Source organism: Salvelinus fontinalis, unplaced genomic scaffold (genome assembly GCF_029448725.1).
Source record: "Salvelinus fontinalis isolate EN_2023a unplaced genomic scaffold, ASM2944872v1 scaffold_0030, whole genome shotgun sequence".
Lineage (NCBI taxonomy): Eukaryota > Metazoa > Chordata > Actinopteri > Salmoniformes > Salmonidae > Salvelinus > Salvelinus fontinalis.
Genome location: NW_026600239.1, coordinates 272,800 through 296,372, shown reverse-complemented (window position 1 = coordinate 296,372; position 23,573 = coordinate 272,800). Strand labels below are relative to the sequence as shown.

Sequence of the window (23,573 nt, the reverse complement as noted above, 5' to 3'; positions counted from 1 at the left end):
AATCCCACTGGGCCCGTACGATGGAGGGATGGACGGTGGTGTAGGTAAAGGTGCGGGTGGAGGTGCTGGGGTATGATTTACTGGGAGACCTCCTCTCTCCCATCTGTCCATATTTCACAACCACTAACGCACAAACAATCACGGACAAAACAGAAATGAAAGCCAGAGGGTTAAATAGGGAACATAATGGGGGAATTGAAACCAGGTGTGTATAATACAGACAAAACAAAACGAAACTGAAAAATGTATCGATGGTGACTAGAAAGCCGGTGACGTCGACCGCCGAACACCACCCGAACAAGGAGAAGGGCCGACTTCGGCGGAAGTCGTGACATCTACAGTATATAACTCTACATCTAACCTGACTAGTAATGTCCTCTTGTTCTACAGTATATAACTCTACATCTAACCTGACTAGTAATGTCCTCGTGTTCTAGAGTATATAACTCTACATCTAACCTGACTAGTAATGTCCTCTTGTGCTATAGTATATAACTCTACATCTAGCCTGACTAATCAAATCAAATGTATTTATATAGCCCTTCTTACATCAGCTGATATCTCAAAGTGCTGTACAGAAACCCAGCCTAAAACCCCAAACAGCAAGCAATGCAGGTGTAGAAGCACAGTGGCTCGGAAAAACTCCCTAGAAAGGCCAGAACCTAGAGAGGAACCAGACTATGAGTGTTGGCTAGTCCTCTTCTGGCTGTGCCGGGTGGAGATTATCCTGTTGAGGATAGAGGGCGCTATTTTCACTTTGGGAAAAAATCGTGCCCAATTTAAACGGCCTCGTACTCTATTCTTGCTCGTACAATATGCATATTATTATTACTATTGGATAGAAAACACTCTCAAGTTTCTAAAACCGTTTCAATTATATCTGTGAGTAAAACAGAACTAATTTTGCAGCAAACTTCCTGTCAGAAAGTGAAAAATCTGAAATCGAGGCTCTGTTTCAGGGCCTCCCTATTAATTTGCTTGAAATCTATTAGTATATATGCACTTCATACGCCTTCCGCTAGATGTCAATAGACAGTGAGCGGTGAAATGGGGTGTCTAGCTATATCTATGGTCAAAAGAGAGGTCTTGGAATGACATGACCCCAATTTCCTTTGTTCAGGAAGGCGCGGGAAGGACATCAGTATTGGCTTCTGAAAAGCTTTGGTTATAGACGGCTAATATCTCCGGCTTTGATTTTATTTGATAAATGTGACAATATCATCGTAAAGTATGTTTTTTCAATATAGTTTTATCAGATTATTGAAAGTTTATCGGGAGTTTTGGCGTGTTCCGTTCTCTGCGTTTGGTGACGATGGACAGCTTCGCGCCACTTGGCTAGTTTTGATTGCTAATTCAACAGACGAAGAGGACTTTCTAAATCCAAACAACGATTATTCTGGACAAAGGACCCCTTGTACAAGATTCTGATGGAAGCTCAACAAAAGTAGGACCCATTTATGATGTTATTTCCTATTTCTGTCGAAAATGTTTAGACGTATATTCCGCTCTTATTTTGGGCGCTGTCTCGCTATAACGTAAGCTGTATGTCGTACTACAGTTATTTTTAGAATTCTAACACGGCGATTGCATTAAGAATTAGTGTATCTATCATTTGCTGTACAACAAGTATATTTTTAGTAAAGTTTATGATTAGTTATTTGGTCAGAATAGGTGAGTGTCAGAAATATATCCGGAGATTCTGGAAAATAGTTGCTACGTTTTCACAATGTATAACCACGGATTTCAGCTCTAAATATGCACATTTTCGAACAAAACATAAGTGTATTGTATAACCTGATGTTATAGGACTGTCATCTGATGAAGCTTTTCAAGGTTAGTGAAGAATTATATCTTTTGCTGTTTTTTTGCGATCGCTAACTTTTGCTGCTGATAGGTTGTGTTTTTGGCTATTGTGGTAAGCTAATATAATGCTATATTGTGTTTTCGCTGTAAAACACTTAAAAAATCTGAAATATTGGCTGGATTCACAAGATGTTTGTCTTTCATTAGCTGTACACCATGTATTTTTCATAAATGTTTTATGATGAGTATTTAGGTATTTCACATTGGTCTCTATAATTACTCTGGCTGCTTCGGTGGTATTTGTGATGGTAGCTGTGATGGTAGCTGCAATGTAAAACTATGATTTATACCTCAAATATGCACATTTTTCGAACAAAACATAGATTTATTGTATAACATGTTATAAGACTGTCATCTGATGAAGTTGTTTCTTGGTTAGTTTGGTTGGTTCTTGGTTAGTTTGGTTGGTTTTGTGCAAGCTACCTGTGCTGTGAAAGAAATGTCTGTGCTTTTTTGTATTTGGTGGCTAACATTAATATACGTGGTGTTTTCGCTGTAAAACATTTAAAAAATCAGACATGTTGACTGGATTCACAAGATGTGTATCTTTCATTTGCTGTATTGGACTTGTTAATGTGTGAAAGTTAAATATTTCAAAAAAATATTTTTTGAATTTCGCGCTCTGCCTTTTCAGTGGAATGTGGGGGGGGTTCCGCTAGCGGAACCCCGGGGCTAGACATGTTATAACAGAACATGGCCAAGATGTTCAAATGTTCATGAATGACCAGCATGGTCAAATAATAATAATCACAGTGGTTGTCGAGGGTGCAACAGGTCAGCACCTCAGGAGTAAATGTAGTAAACTGGTAATGTCCACTTTGTCTTTGTCTACAGTGAAGGACGTTGAATTGGCACAAGAAAAGAGGCGTAAGTAGTCTATAACTCTACATCTAACCTGACTAGTAATGTCCTCTTGTTCTACAGTATATAACTCTACATCTAACCTGAAGAGTAATGTCCTCTTGTTCTACAGTATATAACTCTACATCTAACCTGACTAGTAATGTCCTCTACAGTATATAACTCCACATCAAACCTGACTAGTAATGTCTTGTTCTACAGTATATAACTCTACATCTAACCTGACTAGTAATGTCCTCTTGTTCTACAGTATATAACTCTACATCTAACCTGACAAGTAATGTCCTCTTGTTCTATAGTATATAACTCTACATCTAACCTGACTAGTAATGTCCTCTTGTTCTACAGTATATAACTCTACATCTAACCTGACTAGTAATGTCCTCTTGTCCTACAATATATAACTCTACATCTAACCTGACTAGTAATGTCCACTTTGTCTTGTTCTTCAGTATATAACTCGACATTTCTTTTCTATCATGTCTAGGTGATGTACAGTTTGTGAACGTACGCAGCTCCCAACTCATTCACAATGTTACCACGGGGATTACCATAGCATTTTACTTAATCCGTTCTGAGGTGTACCATAATGTCCATGCTGCCAGTACCAGACAGGAACAGATGAGACTGTTGTACAAGGCCCTAAACAAAGGAACGGAAAATATGAAATCTACATTTTACCAGATTCTACTGGATCTGGAACCTGAAGTTGTCATCGACCTGGGTAAGAACCTCTCTACCTCTGGTTACATATCACTGGAATATAAACCTTATCTAGTCTATCACCTGGGTAAGAACCTGTCTACCTCTGGTTACATATCACTGGAATATAAACCGTATCTAGTCTATCACCTGGGTAAGAACCTCTCTACCTCTGGTTTTGTTCCAAGATGGCGTAGCAGTGTAGGCGTGTTTTGTTTGTCCTCTCATGTACTTTTGTATTTTTCGTATTTTTTGTATGTATTAAAAATAAAAAAAAATCTAACTCTTTTCGATTTTTAATTCGATTATACCTTCCGGTAACCTGCCTCACCCAATGTGATACGGAATCGCTATTATTTTTTAACTTTTTTAACTTTGGAACACATTCAAGATCCTCTAGTAGCTAACCAGCTAATCAGCTACAAGCTATTTAGTCATTTTTAGCCACTGCTAGCGGCTTTTACCTTCATGCATCAGACACCAGCCCTGTTCTTAGCCTGGATATTACTCGCCAATCTACCAGCATCGGACTGTCTCTCCACAACAACGCCGGATTCCTGCCGTAATCCCTGAGCCACTACTTCTGATCCTCACAGCTAGCTTGCAGCTAGCTAGCTCACGGCTAGCTTGCAGCTAGCTAGCTCACGGCTGGCTTGCAGCTAGCTACCTCACGGCTGGCTTACAGCTAGCTAGCTCACAGTTTGCAGCTAGCAAGCTCACAGCTAGCTTGCACCCTCCGTGGCACCCAGTACCGAAGCCATCCCTGAGGCCCACCCCCGGCCTACTCAGCTGTTTACCCGAACCCCACTCATACACGACTAGAGCCCAATACTCCACCGGATCCTTGCTGTTAACTCTGGACCTTGGCACCGGATCACCACTACTACCGATTGGCTATAGTGGCTAACGCCACTGCCACGAAGCTAGCACCAGTTAGCAAACAAAATACTACAATACCTCTTTCGCCATCTGGCTTGGATTCTCTGTCGACACGGCGCCCCGCCGTACCACCACATCTGGTCTGTCGGTGAATACTCCATCCGCTGTGCCCTCAACCGGCCTCCGTCTGAGCAGACCACCCCCGGGCTACTAACTTTAAACGCCGCGTGCTAGCGTGGTGACGGCTTCCCTGTTCCATCCACTGCTCCCCCCTGGACACTATGATCACTTGGCTACATAGCTGATGCCTGCTGGACTGTCCATCAATCACGGTACTCCATTCTGTTTATTTGTGTTTATCTGTCGGCCCCAGCCGCGAACTCAGGCTCTGTGTGTAGTTAATCCGACCCTCTCTGCCTAGTCATCGCCATTTTACCTGCTGTTGTTGTGTTAGCTGACTAGCTGCTGTTGTCTCACCTGTTGTTTTAGCTAGCTCTCCCAATCAAGACCTGCGATTACTTTATGCCTTACTATATGTCTCTCTCAAATATCAATATGCCTTGTATACTGTTGTTCGGGTTAGTCATCATTGTTTCAGTTTACAATGGAGCCCGTAGTTCCACTCCTAATACCTCTGTTACCTCCTTTGTCCCACCTCCCACACATGCGGTGACCTCACCCATTATAACCAGCATGTCCAGAGATACTACCTCTCTTATCCTCACCCAGTGCCTGGACTTACCTCCGCTGTACCCGCACCCCACCATACCCCTGTCAGCACATTATGCCCTGAATATATTCTACCACGCCCATAAATCTGCTCCTTTTATTCCTTGTCCCCAACGCTCTAGGCGACCAGTTTTGATAGCCTTTAGCCGCACCCTCATCCTACTACTCCTCTGTTCCTCGGGTGATGTGGAGGTAAACCAAGGCCCTACATGTCCCCAGGCACCCTCATTTGTTGACTTCTGTGATCGAAAAAGCCTTGGTCTCATGCATGTCAACATCAGAAGCCTCCTCCCTAAGTTTGTCTTACTCACCGCTTTAGCACACTCTGCCAACCCTGATGTCCTTGCCGTGTCTGAATCCTGGCTTAGGAAGGCCACCAAAAAGATTTCCATACCCAACTATAACACTTTCCGTCAAGATAGAACTGCCAAAGGGGGAGGAGTTGCAATCTACTGCAGAGATAGCCTGCAAAGTTCTGTCATACTTTCCAGGTCTATGCCCAAACAGTTCGAGCTTCTAATTTTAAAAATTAATCTCTCCAGAAATAAGTCTCTCACTGTTGCCGCCTGCTACCGACCCCCCTCAGCTCCCAGCTGTGCCTTGGACACCATCTGTGAATTGATCGCCCCCCATCTAGCTTCAGAGTTTGTTCTGTTAGGTGACCTAAACTGGGATATGCTTAACACCCCGGCAGTCCTACAATCTAAGCTTGATGCCCTCAATCCCACACAAATCATCAAGGAACCCACCAGGTACAACCCTAAATCCGTAAACATGGGCACCCTAATAGACATTATCCTGACCAACTTGCCCTCCAAATACACCTCTGCTGTCTTCAATCAGGATCTCAGCGATCACTGCCTCATTGCCTGTATCCGCTACGGGTCCGCGGTCAAACGACCACCCCTCATCACTGTCAAACGCTCCCTAAAACACTTCTGCGAGCAGGCCTTTCTAATCGACCTGGCCCGGGTATCCTGGAAGGATATTGACCTCATCCCGTCAGTTGAGGATGGCTGGTCATTCTTTAAAAGTAACTTCCTCACCATCTTAGACAAGCATGCTCCGTTCAAAAAATGCAGAACTAAGAACAGATATAGCCCTTGGTTCACTCCAGACCTGACTGCCCTCGACCAGCACAAAAACATCTTGTGGCGAACTGCAATAGCATCGAAGAGTCCCCACGATATGCAACTGTTCAGGGAAGTCAGGAACCAATACACGCAGTCAGTCAGGAAAGCAAAGGCCAGCTTTTTCAAGCAGAAATTTGCATCCTGTAGCTCTAACTCCAAAAAGTTCTGGGACACTGTAAAGTCCATGGAGAACAAGAGCACCTCCTCCCAGCTGCCCACTGCACTGAGGCTAGGTAACACGGTCACCACCGATAAATCCGTGATAATCGAAGACTTCAACAAGCATTTCTCAACGGCTGGCCATGCCTTCCTCCTGGCTACTCCAACCTTGGCCAACAGCTCCGCTCCCCCCCCGCTGCTACTCGCCCAAGCCTCCCCAGCATCTCCTTTACCCAAATCCAGATAGCAGATGTTCTGAAAGAGCTGCAAAACCTGGACCCATACAAATCAGCTGGGCTTGACAATCTGGACCCTCTATTTCTGAAACTGTCCGCCGCCATTGTCGCACCCCCTATTACCAGCCTGTTCAACCTCTCCTTCGTATCATCTGAGATCCCCAAGGATTGGAAAGCTGCCGCGGTCATCCCCCTCTTCAAAGGGGGAGACACCCTGGACCCAAACTGTTACAGACCTATATCCATCCTGCCCTGCCTATCTAAGGTCTTCGAAAGCCAAGTCAACAAACAGATCACTGACCATCTCGAATCCCACCGTACCTTCTCCGCTGTGCAATCCGGTTTCCGAGCCGGTCACGGGTGCACCTCAGCCACGCTCAAGGTACTAAACGATATCATAACCGCCATCGATAAAAGACAGTACTGTGCAGCAGTCTTCATCGACCTGGCCAAGGCTTTCGACTCTGTCAATCACCATATTCTTATCGGCAGACTCAGTAGCTTCGGTTTTTCTAATGACTGCCTTGCCTGGTTCACCAACTACTTCGCAGACAGAGTTCAGTGTGTCAAATCGGAGGGCATGTTGTCCGGTCCTCTGGCAGTCTCTATGGAGGTACCACAGGGTTCAATTCTCGGGCCGACTATTTTCTCTGTATATATCAATGATGTTGCTCTTGCTGCGGGCGATTCCCTGATCCACCTCTACGCAGACGACACCATTCTGTATACTTCTGGCCCTTCCTTGGACACTGTGCTATCTAACCTCCAAACGAGCTTCAATGCCATACAACACTCCTTCCGTGGTCTCCAACTGCTCTTAAACGCTAGTAAAACCAAATGCATGCTTTTCAACCGGTCGCTGCCTGCACCCGCACGCCCGACTATCATCACCACCCTGGATGGTTCCGACCTAGAATATGTGGACATCTATAAGTACCTAGGTGTCTGGCTAGACTGCAAACTCTCCTTCCAGACTCATATCAAACATCTCCAATCCAAAATCAAATCTAGAGTCGGCTTTCTATTTCGCAACAAAGCCTCCTTCACTCACGCCGCCACACTTACCCTAGTTAAACTGACTATCCTACCGATCCTTGACTTCGGCGATGTCATCTACAAAATAGCTTCCAATACTCTACTCAGCAAACTGGATGCAGTTTATCACAGTGCCATCCGTTTTGTTACTAAAGCACCTTATACCACCCACCACTGCGACCTGTATGCTCTAGTCGGCTGGCCCTCGCTACATGTTCGTCGTCAGACCCACTGGCTCCAGGTCATCTACAAGGCTATGCTAGGTAAAGCGCCGCCTTATCTCAGTTCACTGGTCACGATGTCTACACCCACCCGTAGCACGCGCTCCAGCAGGTGTATCTCACTGATCATCCCTAAAGCCAAAACCTCATTTGGCCGCCTTTCCTTCCAGTTCTCTGCTGCCTGCGACTGGAACGAGTTGCAAAAATCTCTGAAGTTGGAGACTTTTATCTCCCTCAACAACTTTAAACATCTGCTATCTGAGCAGCTAACCGATCGCTGCAGCTGTACATAGTCCATCGGTATATAGCCCACCCAATTTACCTACCTCATCCCTATACTGTTTTTATTTATTTACTTTTCTGCTCTTTTGCACACCAGTATCTCTACTGGCACATGATCATCTGATGATTTATCACCCCAGTGCTAACCTGCAAAATTGTAATTATTCGCTCCTATGGCCTATTTATTGCCTACCTCCTCATGCCTTTTGCACACATTGTATATAGATTCTCTTTTTTTTCTTTTTTTCCTACTATGTTATTGACTTGTTTATTGTTTACTCCATGTGTAACTCTGTGTTGTTTTTGTCGCACTGCTTTGCTTTATCTTGGCCAGGTCGCAGTTGCAAATGAGAACTTGTTCTCAACTAGCCTACCTGGTTAAATAAAGGTGAAATAAAATAATTAAATAAAAAAATCACTGGAATATAAACCTTATCTAGTCTATCACCTGGGTAAGAACCTCTCTACCTCTGGTTACATATCACTGGAATATAAACCTTATCTAGTCTATCACCTGGGTAAGAACCTCTCTACCTCTGGTTACATATCACTGGAATATAAACCTTATCTAGTCTATCACCTGGGTAAGAACCTCTCTACCTCTGGTTACATATCACTGGAATATAAACCTTATCTAGTCTATCACCTGGGTAAGAACCTCTCTACCTCTGGTTACATATCACTGGAATAGAAACCATATCTATTACTGTAATACTGATGGGTCCACTTTGTCTTGTTCTACAGTATATAACTCTACATCTAACCTGACTAGTAATGTCCTCTTGTTCTACATTATATAACTCTACATCTAACCTGACTAGTAATGTCCTCTTGTTCTACATTATATAACTCTACATCTAACCTGACTAGTAATGTCCTCTTGTTCTACAGTATATAACTCTACATCTAACCTGACTAGTAATGTCCTCTTGTTCTACAGTATATAACTCTACATCTAACCTGACTAGTAATGTCCTCTACAGTATATAACTCTACATCTAACCTGACTAGTAATGTCCTCTTGTTCTACAGTATATAACTCTATATCTAACCTGACTAGTAATGTCCTCTTGTTCTACAGTATATAACTCTACATCTAACCTGACTAGTAATGTCCTCTTGTTCTACAGTATATAACTCTACATCTAACCTGACTAGTAATGTCCTCTTGTTCTACAGTATATAACTCTACATCTAACCTGACTAGTAATGTCCACTTTGTCTTGTTCGACAGTATATAACTCTACATCTAACCTGACTAGTAATGTCCTCTTGTTCTACAGTATATAACTCTACATCTAACCTGACTAGTAATGTCCTCTACAGTATATAACTCTACATCTAACCTGACTAGTAATGTCCTCTTGTTCTACAGTATATAACTCTACATCTAACCTGACTAGTAATGTCCTCTACAGTATATAACTCTACATCTAACCTGACTAGTAATGTCCTCTTGTTCTACAGTATATAACTCTACATCTAACCTGACTAGTAATGTCCTCTACAGTATATAACTCTACATCTAACCTGACTAGTAATGTCCTCTTGTTCTACAGTATATAACTCTACATCTAACCTGACTAGTAATGTCCTCTTGTTCTACGGTATATAACTCTACATCTAACCTGACTAGTAATGTCCTCTACAGTATATAACTCTACATCTAACCTGACTAGTAATGTCCTCTTGTTCTACAGTATATAACTCTACATCTAACCTGACTAGTAATATCCTCTTGTTCTACAGTATATAACTCTACATCTAACCTGACTAGTAATGTCCTCTTGTTCTACAGTATATAACTCTACATCTAACCTGACTAGTAATGTCCTCTTGTTCTACAGTATATAACTCTACATCTAACCTGACTAGTAATGTCCTCTTGTTCTACAGTATATAACTACATCTAACCTGACTAGTAATGTCCTCTACAGTATATAACTCTACATCTAACCTGACTAGTAATGTCCTCTACAGTATATAACTCTACATCTAACCTGACTAGTAATGTCCTCTTGTTCTACAGTATATAACTCTACATCTAACCTGACTAGTAATGTCCTCTTGTTCTACACTATATAACTCTACATCTAACCTGACTAGTAATGTCCACTTTGTCTTGTTCGACAGTATATAACTCTACATCTAACCTGACTAGTAATGTCCTCTTGTTCTACAGTATATAACTCTACATCTAACCTGACTAGTAATGTCCTCTTGTTCTACAGTATATAACTCTACATCTAACCTGACTAGTAATGTCCTCTTGTTCTACAGTATATAACTCTACATCTAACCTGACTAGTAATGTCCTCTTGTTCTACAGTATATAACTCTACATCTAACCTGACTAGTAATGTCCTCTACAGTATATAACTCTACATCTAACCTGACTAGTAATGTCCTCTTGTTCTACAGTATATAACTCTACATCTAACCTGACTAGTAATGTCCTCTACAGTATATAACTCTACATCTAACCTGACTAGTAATGTCCTCTTGTTCTACAGTATATAACTCTACATCTAACCTGACTAGTAATGTCCTCTACAGTATATAACTCTACATCTAACCTGACTAGTAATGTCCTCTTGTTCTACAGTATATAACTCGACATCTAACCTGACTAGTAATGTCCTCTTGTTCTACAGTATATAACTCTACATCTAACCTGACTAGTAATGTCCTCTTGTTCTACAGTATATAACTCTACATCTAACCTGACTAGTAATGTCCTCTTGTTCTACAGTATATAACTCTACATCTAACCTGACTAGTAATGTCCTCTTGTTCTACAGTATATAACTCTACATCTAACCTGACTAGTAATGTCCTCTTGTTCTACAGTATATAACTCTACATCTAACCTGACTAGTAATGTCCTCTACAGTATATAACTCTACATCTAACCTGACTAGTAATGTCCTCTTGTTCTACAGTATATAACTCTACATCTAACCTGACTAGTAATGTCCTCTTGTTCTACACTATATAACTCTACATCTAACCTGACTAGTAATGTCCACTTTTATGTCCACTCTACCTTTCTAGGTTCCAATTTTGTGGACTACTACAAGGATCATCTCATGTGGATGGTTACCGATGTGATGCCCATAACATATGAGCTGTTCTATGATGAGTTGTACCACACCATGAACAGCCAGCACCAGATGAGACTCTTGTACGAGCTCCTAGACTCAGAAGGGAAAAAGGCGAAATTAGACTTTTTCAGGATTCTACTGGATCTGAAACCTGACATTGTCAGTTACCTGGGTAAGAACCTCTCTACCTCTGGTTACATATCACTGGAATATAAACCTTATCTAGTCTATCACCTGGGTAAGAACCTCTCAACCTCTGGTTACATATCACTGGAATATAAACCTTATCTAGTCTATCACCTGGGTAAGAACCTCTCTACCTCTGGTTACATATCACTGGAATATAAACCTTATCTAGTCTATCACCTGGGTAAGAACCTCTCTACCTCTGGTTACATATCACTGGAATATAAACCTTATCTAGTCTATCACTCTGAGGGGTGACCAGTCCTCTACTGACTGTACTGGGTAGAGAGGAACCAGGCTCTGAGGGGTGACCAGTCCTCTACTGGCTGTACTGGGTAGAGAGGAACCAGGCTCTGAGGGGTGACCAGTCCTCTACTGGCTGTACTGGGTAGAGAGGAACCAGGCTCTGACCAGCAGGATAATAACATGATGGTTTTCAACATGTCTTCTAACTGATTATCTGTTTTTTATGACCATCCACAGATTTCAGCCATATTCTTGAACATGGTATGTTGTCTGTCTGTCTGTCTGTCTGTGGTCCTGTCTGTCTGTGTTCCTGTCTGTCTTTCGGTCTGTGTTCCTGTCTGTCTTTCGGTCTGTGTTCCTGTCTGTCTGTCTGTGATTCCTGTCTGTCTGTCTTTGTTCCTGTCTGTCTGTCTTTGTTCCTGTCTGTCTGTCTTTGTTCCTGTCTGTCTGTCTGTCTGTCTGTCTGTCTGTCTGTCTGTCTGTGTTCCCGTCTGTCTGTCTGTCTCTCTGTGTTCCCGTCTGTCTGTCTGTCTGTTTTCCCGTCTGTCTGTTTTTGCAACATGAATGAATATATTTCCCCCCTATTTCTCCTAGATGAACTTCACAACCTGGCTGGACGGCTGAGTAAGTGTTGAGTCATTATTCATGTAATTTTAAACATTATAGAGAAATAGAGGTCCTATAAAAATGTAAAAATCGTCGGTTGCAACACTATTAGGATGCCACCTTTGATACAAATCAGTTTGTCAAGTTTCTGCCCTGCTAGAGCTAACCCGGTCAAGTGTAAGTGTTGTTATTGTGGAGTGGAAACATCTAGGAGCAAAATTGTCTCAGCCGTTTAGTGGTAGGCCACAGAATCTCACAGAATGGGACCGCCAAGTGTTGAAGGGTGTAAAAATCGTCTGTCCTCGGTTGCAACACTCACTACTGAGTTCCAAACTGCCTCTGGATGCAACGTCAACACAATAACTGTTTGTCTGGAGCTCCATGAAATGGGTTTCCGTGGCCGAGCAGCCGCACACAAGCCTAAGATCACCATGCTCAATGCCAAGCGTCGGCTGGAGTGGTGTAAAGCTCGCCACCATTGGACTCTGGACTAGTGGAAATACGATCTCAGGAGTGATGAATCACGCTTCACCATCTGGCAGTCTGACATATTAATCTGGGTATGGCGGATGCCAGGAGAACACTACCTTCCCCAATGCATAGTGTCAACTGTAAAGTTTGGTGGAGGAGGAATAATGGTCTGGGGTTGTTTTTCATGGTTCGGGCACCTTAGTTCCAGTGAAGGGAAATCTAAACCTTACACGATACAATGACATTATAGATGATTCTGTGTTTCCAACTTTGTGGCAACAGTTTGGGGAAGGCCCTTTCCTGTTTCAGCATGACACTGTCCCTGTGCACAAAGCGAGTTCCATACAGAAATGGTTTGTTGAGATCGGTGTGGAAGAACTTGACTGGCCTGCACAGAGCCCTGACCTCAACTCCATCAAACACCTTTGGGATGAATTGGAACGCCGACTGCGAGCCAGGCCTAATCGCACAGCATCAATCGATGGGGGATGGTCAGTCCTCTTCTGGCTGTTCCGGGTGGAGATTATAACAGAACATGGCGAAGATGTTCAAATGTTCATAGATGACCAGCAGGGTCAAATAATAATAATCGCAGTAGTTATCGAGGGTGCAGCAAGTCAGCACCTCAGGAGTAAATGTCAGTTGGCTTTTCATAGCCGATCGTTCGGAGTATCTCTACCGCTCCTGCTGTCTCTAGAGAGTTGAAAACAGCAGGTCTGGGACAGGTAGCATGTCCGGTGAACAGGTCAGGGTTCCATAGCTGCAGGCAGAACAGTTGAAACTGGAGCAGCAGCACAACCAGGTGGACTGGGGACAGCAAGGAGTCATCAGGCCAGATAGTCCTGAGGCATGGTCCTAGGGCTCAGGTCCTCTGAGAGAAGAGAGGGAGACCTCACTAATGCTCTTGTGGCTGAATGGAAGCAAGTCCCCACAGCAATGTTCCATCATCTAGTGGAAAGCCTTCCCAGAAGAGTGGAGGCTGTTATAGCAGCAAAGGGGGGCCAACTCCATATTAATGACTTCCCAGAATAGTGGAGGCTGTTATAGCAGCAAAGGGGGACCAACTCCATATTAATGCCCATGATTTTGGAATGAGATGTTCAATGAGCAGGTGTCCACATACTTTTGGTCATGTAGTGTATAAATCTCATGATTCAATGATGATTTAATTATCACTATCTCACTATCTTTATTTAATTTTTACAGGTGAACTCAAAGAAGAACTGCGTAAGTATGTCTGTCTCTCTGTGTGTGTGTTCACGTGTGTGTGTGGGTGTGTGTTCACGTGCGTCTGTGTGTGTCTGTACGTGTGTGTGTGTCTGTGTCTGCATTGTCATGTTAAGGTTTAACATTGACATGTTCTTGTCCTCAGGGAAAGCTAAAGAGACCAACCAATCCCCCTCCACCTCTCCAGGAGGTCAACAGGAAACACAGACTCCTTCCCAAAGTAATCAGTCTTTATGATTCTAATGTTTCTAGAATTAATTCTGAATGTTGTTGATTCATTCTAAATCCTCTTATCTTTCAATAGAGGACTCTGAGGGGATTGAAGAGATGGAGATGGAATCTTTACTGGGTCCTGAGAGGGGAGGAAGAGTTTAGTTTCCTTAGACTTAAATAGTTAACTCTTGTTAGAATCTGTTACAGATTCTCTTATGTCCAGTACCTGATAATCACAGGTTTCTCAGATCAATTGTATTAATATAAAATAATATAATTAACTCATGTTGTTGAGCAGATGATATAGCTCAGTATTTGAATTATTTATTTTAGTCATTATTATCTTTATCAAGGGTGTCAATAATTCCAGATCCCACTGTATATTATATATTGATCATGTATATGCAGTTGAATGGTATTGTCATGTCTTTGGCATCATAAAATTTTAAGATTTTTAAGATAACCTACATGGATAAAAATATAAACCATGGAAGTAAGTGAGACTTTCATTATGCAATATGTACTTTGTAATATTCATGTTATAGCAGTGCAGTGGTATATATTTAGATCACCAACTACCGCACCGATGTTAGCATAGCGTTAATTAGCACCCATTTGCACTTGAGCTAGCTAGTTGCTCACAATGAGGGAATCTTATGAGGGAATTTGCCTACTTGAGCAGTAAGCCTAGGTTTACGTGTACAGATTTGATCGTTGATTTTCTGTGTTTCTTCAATGTATGCCTTGTTGTGTTGGCTCTAAATGTGTGTCGTTGATGCCGTTCCCTTAGTTACACACAGCGAGTCTACACAGCCTACACACAATATATACAATAATGAAATCCCCTGGTCCCAACATACATGGCAAGTCAAGAAAAGTCATTGTAACTTGTCCACACTGCAAACTGAAGTTAAACAAGAAACACTAAAACACATTTACGAAGAAAGCAGACACATTGCTTTGAAACAGTGTCCAAGGAAAGAGTTTTGGCATGTGAGTGCGTTGATGAAATGGTGTGTTTCAAAAATACATTTTCTGGTCCAGCAACACCCATGTTGTGAAAAATACTAATTCAGTTCTAACTGTGTTCAAAACTGGAGCGATACGTCCTTGAAGTGTAGTTTCTCTCAATGTGAGAGCCGAGGTAGTCTGAGTGACCCCTCGAAGTGTAGTGTCGCATCGTTCCACTTTTAACCAACGTTTAGTTGGCTTTAAATCCCTTTTGAGATCATCAAACAATGTTTGAGAGATGAGTGATATTGTCGCACCCGAATCAAAAAGCTGTTGCATTGTACTTTTTCTCTACTTTCACCTTGGAGTACTTTTGGTGTTCAGGTTCGATATTAAATTATTCACCATTTGATTGTCATTCCTTTATTGAAAATGGTACCTTGTTCACACCTGTCGTGTCTTTGGCATCATTAAAATGAAGACTTATTTCATCAAATCAATTCTCTGTAATTATTATTAGGTGATTATTCTAATCATGTAAATGTAAATTAACTAGGAAGTCGGGGCACCAAGGAAAATATTCAGATTACAAAGTTATAATTTTCCTAATACAACTTTTCAGATATTTTAATATCTGATCAATTAGTCTTCTAATTAATGAATTATTCTTTACCTCACGTTAGTCTCATTCCAAACGTCGTAAATTGTTGGTTATCTGCACGAACGCAGCCTTTACTATGAATCATCCATACACCAATGTCTTACTCATTTATTTACTAACTAACTAAATAATCACAGAAATGCATAAACACACAAACAGTAAATATGGTTACAAGGAAACGATAGGGGAGGCTCCCTAGTGGGCCAAGCCGATATGACGGCTTGGTGGACGAAGAGAAGTGGACACAAAATGCCAAACATCCTGCACGGTGTTGGGCTGTAAGCACAACCCCCACCTGTGGACGTCAGGCCCTCATACCACCCTCATGGAGTCTGTTTCTGACCGTTTGAGTAGACACATGCACATTTGTGGCCTGCTGGAGGTCATTTTGCAGGGCTCTGGCAGTGCACCTCCTTGCACAAAGGCGGAGGTAGCGGTCCTGCTGCTGGGTTGTTGCCCTCCTACGGCCTCCTCCACGTCTCCTGATGTACTGGCCTGTCTCCTGGTAGCGCCTCCATGCTCTGGACACTACGCTGACAGACACAGCAAACCTTTTTGCCACAGCTCGCATTGATGTGCCATCCTGGATGAGCTGCACTACCTGAGCCACTTGTGTGGGTTGTAGACTCCGTCTCATGCTACCACTAGAGTGAGAGCACCGCCAGCATTCAAAAGTGACCAAAACATCAGCCAGGAAGCATAGGAATGAGAAGTTGTCTGTGGTCACCACCTGCAGAATCACTCCTTTTTTGGGGGTGTCTTGCTAATTGCCTATAATTTCCACCTTTTGTCTATTCCATTTGCACAACAGCATGTGAAATTTATTGTCAATCAGTGTTGCTTCCTAAGTGGACAGTTTGATTTCATAGAAGTGTGATTGACTTGGAGTTACATTGTGTTGTTTAAGTGTTCCCTTTATTTTTTTGAGCAGTGTATATATAATTACATTCATTCCCCAATGAGCGGCGTTGTGGCACTAAGTGTATGGGGACTTTGTTTATGGCTCTATCACTTCCTAAGTGTTAAAAGAACTGAATTGAAAAGGAATGAAAGCATAACTAAAGATATAGAAAATATAGTTCTCACACCAAAATCATCCAATTGGACTGTAATGACCTGACAAGATCATAAATGAACAATTGTCCAGACAGAGGCTTGAGTTTGCGAATTGACGGTTTATTAAACCAACTTTACACAGGCTACTGTTTGGGCCGTAGCACACGCCAAATAAATGAAAGATACCCCACAAGCCAACCGTGACCTTCTCTTGTGAAGCCCAGACATAAGAGAGAGAACAAAGGAGAAACCTGGTCTTAACTTCCAATGCTCCGTCTCCCTGCCCAACCCCCTCCACGCCAATCCGCCAACCGCCAGGATGCCCGGCATCAGAACATTCCAGGCATTCCCGTGATTGGCAGATAGCAGGTTGATTGACATGTCGGACCCCGCGAACACTGGGTACTGGTCAGTACAACACAACCACCTACTAGCCTAACACATAACACACAGCTGTCTGTGCGGGTCGCTACAGGACTGTATTCTATATACGTCCAATGACTCTATGCATTGTCTCTAACGCCATATCTAGGGTTTTCCTACTTGGTGTGTTGTTTAGGCACTATCCTAAGTTGATAACTATATGATAACTTTACAGCTGTAAGGCACTAGTTTTGGGCAGTCTACAGGGATGACCTATGGACTTCTGGGAAGAAAACTGGTGAGTGCTGTAGAGTCAAAGTCCTCAAAGTAAATGTTCAACTTTACTAAGGCTGGTATTTTGCTCGGACCCTAAAGGGATCCTAGCATAAATCCTAATTGGATCTTCCGTTGTGCATGTGCGTTTATGCACAAGCCAAGTATCCTGGTAGACCTCAACTTGTTCAGAATGAGTCTGACGTAATCAGGTAATTTCCAGGTCAATGCCTGGAGGTCAGTCAGAATTGCCGTTGAGGGAGTCTGTAGTAGTTTTACTACAAGTCACTGCGTCTTCCACTATTGTAGTCGCGATCGGTATGAAGAATTCTACTTCATAGCTATGTTATCCACGGAGGAGCTAACCTCACGACGGAAGTACTCTATAAGCACTGGACCTGTCGTACGCGGTGTGATCTTGCTTCATGACTTCTAATAACTTTCCTCTTGAATGGAGGGTTCTATTTATTAGTGACATGTGTGTTAACCATTGGAAGAGTGCACTGGAGATTCCCTTCCACGTGTTGCACTCTGAGTGACTCCTATGTCGCTATTGTCAAGGGTAATTTGATTGGTTAGGTCTCTAACCTTCTTACTGATTGTAGCTAGACTGACTGTCGCTGGTATTGGTACTGGTGCTCAAAGGGACCAGTTATCCTGCCGATTTATTCTGAAATATTATACTACCGGAACACATGATTGGAGCATTTTACTAGTTGTATTGTAGTTGAACCTACACATGGCAAGGAATGATTATTGTTGCCATTTGTTTTGGAGGTGGACAAGTCCACTGGACTTCCTTTACGACCAGTGTGGTACACCTCAGTAATATCTTAGATGTGTTCTAAGATAATCCCCGTCTAGGGGCCTGTCTGCTCCTCAATGTTCTCATTGGGGAGTTTACAACTAGATTTGATTTATGCTCTGGCGGCCTCGTACGGTGTTGTCCGTAGTCTCGACCCCCCACCGGCCTCGATAAGGCTCATCATGGGTCTGGGCTACTATTCCCCCCCTTTGTGTCTCGGGACCCCCCCACCAGCATGTGGTGTTGGTATCCGAGGCGCAAATGAAAAGGTCGGACCCTATGTACGAGTTGTCAGCGGCTGCGTTATGAGAATGGCTGTAACCTTTCAACCAAATCTCCTGGTGTTTGTGCTTCAAAACGCTCAGTGGCTGTCGAGGCATGTCAGTCACCACCGCGTCCGCGGGAGAAATTTGAACTTTAACATCCTTGCTATGGGTGTTAATTCCTGCGGACCTGGTGTCCGGTAATTCCCCGTCTAGTCCTTGTGACTTATCTTTTACCCTTTTCTCAAATTGTTCTCGCTTTAGTTCTTCCCGCAGTGGAACTTCTGGAGAACATTTTGATCGTCCTTCAACCCTTTGTTACCCTTGTGCTCTGACACTTTTTGGGTGGGTTGGGTGCAGGAACGTAGCGAACAGGTCGATTGTAGCGATAGTCATGTTGATGGCGACGTACTTTACAGTTATTTCGACCGCGGAGGTTATTGGAATCATGGTTTCGTGGTAGAAACTGTTGTTGTGCGTCATCTCTTAACGCTCCAATACCTGATAATGCACCCTCTGACTGGAGTGAGTGCTCCTCGTCAAACTTCAAAACCGAGTGGTCAGGGCTCTTAGCGTTGTGAACTTTTGATGCCTCAAAAGCTGTGCTTGCAAGCTCTCTGAGTTGTAAGATAGGCAAGCCAACGTGGGCGGCAGGGCCCAAGTAGGTAATGAAGGTGGGATACATGTTCGACAGAAACATTTGTTTAAATGGTAACAGGTCTTCCATGCCTGTTTCAGTGAGTAGGCCAAAGTAAGCTGAACGAAGCCTATGATAGTAAGCTTGTGGGTGTTCGTTCCGAGCTTGTTTGACGGTGTAGCCAGTGAGCTATCGTGTTTGCGAGTCGCAGAACCACTGAATTCTAATTTCAAAATTGTGGCAAGTTTAGCGTAGTCATTTAGCACGTGTTGCTGTTGTAGACGAATTAACCTTGTTACGTGTCTATTCGATGTTCGCTTCAACAGGTAAACTCAGAACCCGTAGCGTTCGGGTAGCCATCCAACGCGTCCTCTATGTCAGCTAGGAACGTCTCAGTATCGTTTGGCTGACCTGGAACGGGGTCAAAGGTGGGGAAATTCTTGACGAGTTTGTCAAGGTATTCCGCGTCAAGCGGGCGGAGAGGGTTGGCTTCATCCTGTGGGGAAAGTGGGGCCGAAAGGCCAAGAGGAGAAGCCAAGCCTTGTTGTTGTTGGCCAAGAGGCGCAATATTACTCAGAGCCGAATGGCCAAGAGGAGAAGACTGAGGGACACATGAGGGAGGCAAGGTCTGAAACCTATCGTCTTTACTCCTGTGAGTACAGGGTTCCGGTTGCTTGGATTGGTAGTCGCGCTGTAGAGCGTGACCATTCTGGACTTCCTCCAGATGGTACCTAAGGGTGGTATTCTGCTGCATTGCAGAGTCCACTTGAGCGCTTAGAGTACTGATTTTGGACACGTGAGTGTCACACTTGCTCCTTTCGGTCTCAAACCTATTTGTAATGGTTTGCAGATAGAGGTCTTGAGTACGGAGCGAGAGATTTAGTGATGAGTTTTCCGCCGCTTGCTTAGAAATCAATATTTCCATCTTCATCACCTGAGTTCTCTCATCATTCATTTGGTTAGCGACTTCAATGAGTTCTGCTGATTTGTCATCCAACTTTGTCATTGTGTTCATTAACTGATGGTCTTTGGTCTGCAGCGTTTTGAGTAGAACCGTGTTACTTTGAGTAACGTTCAACAAAACTGCATGCATGTTATCAAGTTGAGCGCTCCTGTTTGTAGATATCTCTTCAGATTTATCTAGTTTGGCGTGGACATCATCGTATTTACTTTTGGCTAAATCGAGTTGTTCCTGTAGAAGACGATTTTGTTGAAGAGCTTGTGCTTGTTCATCGTCATACGTTTTTGCAATTTCATTTAATTGTTCAGTTTTCAAGCTCAGTTACATAGCTAGCAGAATTTTTCCCTTTTCTGCATTTGTCATTGGTTTCCCGGTTCTCTCCACCTGTCCCTTTATGTCTACCATTACCTACTCGTGCTTCAGCTGTGCACTGTGGTATTGGACAGATGCCAATCTCGGGTGGCAAGACATCAGGGCTAGACTGGAGAGAACCTTTACGAGGCCTGCACCTGATGGTTGATTTAAGAAAGCGTTGTTGTCTGCTTTTCCACTAAGGGCATAATTAGGGTTGGTATCGCTGCTGAGGTCAGAGATCAATACATTTGCGGGTGGAGGTTCACTAATTAGCGGGCGAGTGGGGACTACCCCCTCTGATAGCTTGCACATTATTAGAACATTTTGAAAGGAAAAAATGTTTTTCCTAATTTTCCAAAGTTTGGTTTTGTAATATATTGGGAGCTGCAAAGACGATTTTAATCTATTTATACACGTTAATGAACCATCAGTACTCGACAGTACTGTGGAAGTTGGACGTGAATGAATTTGCAAAAGCAAATTGAAATAATCAATGATAATGATTAATCATACCTGGATAGGCTATCTGGGAATTAAATCTTAAATTAACCTGGGAAGTTGATTCATCTAGGTTACTATTGCAAAGCTTAAAGTGTCTCATTTAACTGGAAGAACCTAGAATGGTGTGTTCGACAATTTAAATAAATAAATTGAATGAGACGATAATACCCAAGCAATTGAGATTGCTGGATTATTTTAACGTGATCCATGTTTGGATTTCCAACACTTCTTTTAAGAGATGTACTTGCGATTCTTCACCACCAGTGATGCAGAATCCTGAAATCAAACGGAAGTACAAAGGGCGGGACTTCCGTCGCGCAAGGCGGACGAATTTAAACGGAACACAGGAAGTGAAAAATGTTCCCTCTCTGTTAGCTTGCCATCTCGTGCCAGCTATATCACGTTCTAAGCACAAAATAGGGTCCCTTTTACCCTGGAAAGGGTGGGTTTACTAGTGACGTCTCACATTAAACCATTCGGCATACTTTGCTAGCGTTATGTTGACCGGAGCGACACGGTACATAAATACAGATATGCCTGTAGTCAGTCCACACTGGTGTAGTGCGGTAGGCAGCTAAATACTTCAGCTCGAACCCCGAAGATCTATTCTCTAATTCCGAACCTTACTGGCTCTATGAATTAATATTGACTGACAGAAGTAATACCGTTTGGCCTAACGGACTAAATCTGGAATTTATCACTCATTGCTATCGACACAGGACCGAAGGCGCTATCAAAATAGCTTGTTCCAATGGGAACACACACGCAACCAATTTGTTTGTATACAAAGCAGTCTGTTTGTACAATTCTGCTTGAGAATTCCACAGCCAAAAACCCTCGACTTTCTAGACGGAGGTCCGGCACGTGCAAAAGCTCGAAAGGCAGAGTCGATTTCCGCGTCTATAAACGGTCGTTATTATCAAAATGACCCAAACGTGCGTCCTAGTTTTAAAGTCCTCGCAGGGGGCGCCATATATGTCATGTCTTTACTATCATTAAATTGAAGACTTCGTTTTTATCAAAGATTCCTGTAATTAGTATTACGCGATTAGATAGATTAATCATGTAACCGTAATTAACTAGGAAGTCGGGGCACCAAGGAGAATATTCAGATCACAAAGTTATCACTTCCTAAAATAACTTCTCAGATATTTTCATATCTGATCTATAGTCTTCTTAATTAATGAATTATTTACTTTACCTCACGTTAGTCTAATTTCTAACGTCGTAAATTGTTGGTTATCTGCACGAACCCAGTCTTCACTACATTTATTTATTACTAACTAAGTAATTCACAGAAATTCCGCAAACAAACAAAGTTAAATGGTTACAAGAAATGATAGGAGAATGTGCCCTAGTGGGCTAAACCGGCATAGCGGCTTGTTAGACCAAAGGGAAGTGGGGGTCGACTGAGACGTCACTACAGAGTTAATAATTATAACAATTTAAATGCTAATCCTTTGCACATGAACGCTCACTCATTCGGGAACAATTGCAATCAATATATATATTTATATTTACGCTCAGTGTGTCATCTTGATCGCTGTTGAAAAGTTTGTTTCTGTTGGAGAGTTTCCGTCCTCTCTCTCTCTCTCTCTCTGTCGTGGGTAGTTCAGAGTGACATTCATTCGTGTTGTTGTAGAATGGATGTTTCGGCGGTCGTCGTTCTTCGCGTTCAATGATACCGAATTCCTAGCTGCAGACTAGTAATTAATATCAAAGACTTGTTATTATTCTGTCGGTATCGATCGTCTAAGAGTTTAACCATGTGGTATGGTTAAAAGATTCAGCAATGGTCTGCAACCTTCAGCCATCTCGTAATTGAGGTAAGCTCGGTCTGGTGATCGAAAACCCGAGTTGGGGTTTTATCCGAAAAAGGGCTGTCCCAGGATGCCTGACCCTAACGGGGCTCAGGGGCGGTCCTCTGATTTAGTTCAAATCAAAAGGGAATTGGGTTTTCCTTCATTAAACAGTCCAAAAGTATATTACACAATTTTACAAACAGTATCATACTCACTCATTCACCTTATACAACAATTAGATGTAAACCTCATATCTGAGGCTAGTTATTAACCTCTCTAGGGTAGGTGGGACGTTAGCGTCATCAACAGCCAGTGATACTGCAGGGCGCCATATTCAAAACAACAGAAATCCCATAATTTAAATTCCTCAAACATACAAGTATTTTACACCATTTTAAAGCTACACTTGTTGTAAATCCAGCCAAAGTGTCCGGTTGCAAAAAGGTTTTACGACGAAAGCACACCAAACGATTATATAAGGTATGAGCCAAGTCACAGAAAAAGACAGCCATTTTTCCAGCTAAAGAGAGCATTAACAAAAAGCAGAAACAGAGATAAAATTAATCACTAACCTTTGATAATCTTCATCAGATGACACTCATAGGACTTCATGTTACACAATACATGTATTTTATGTTCGGTAAAGTTCATATTTATATCCAAAAAATCTGAGTTTAGGCAAGATGCTACTGTATCACTTGGCAAAAATCATGACAAAATGCAGAGTGCCACATTAAAATGAATGACTATGAAAATTACTATAAAATCAAACTTTCACACATGAAAGATATCA

At 42.6% G+C, this 23,573-nt stretch overlaps 1 protein-coding gene across 1 annotated transcript in view; it reads left to right on the top strand.

Annotated features, from left to right (window-relative positions):
- LOC129842286 (butyrophilin-like protein 1) overlaps nucleotides 1–15,516 on the top strand; it is a 107,963-nt gene extending 92,447 nt beyond the window's left edge. Inside the window, exons 7-14 of the mRNA XM_055910771.1 lie at nucleotides 2,698–2,730; nucleotides 3,212–3,448; nucleotides 11,155–11,376; nucleotides 11,874–11,897; nucleotides 12,231–12,260; nucleotides 13,920–13,940; nucleotides 14,086–14,160; nucleotides 14,245–15,516. Coding sequence (XP_055766746.1) covers nucleotides 2,698–2,730; nucleotides 3,212–3,448; nucleotides 11,155–11,376; nucleotides 11,874–11,897; nucleotides 12,231–12,260; nucleotides 13,920–13,940; nucleotides 14,086–14,160; nucleotides 14,245–14,315 — 713 coding nt within the window. The 3' untranslated portion in view covers nucleotides 14,316–15,516. The remainder of the gene's footprint in view (nucleotides 1–2,697; nucleotides 2,731–3,211; nucleotides 3,449–11,154; nucleotides 11,377–11,873; nucleotides 11,898–12,230; nucleotides 12,261–13,919; nucleotides 13,941–14,085; nucleotides 14,161–14,244) is intronic.
- The last annotated feature ends 8,057 nt before the right edge of the window (nucleotides 15,517–23,573 follow it).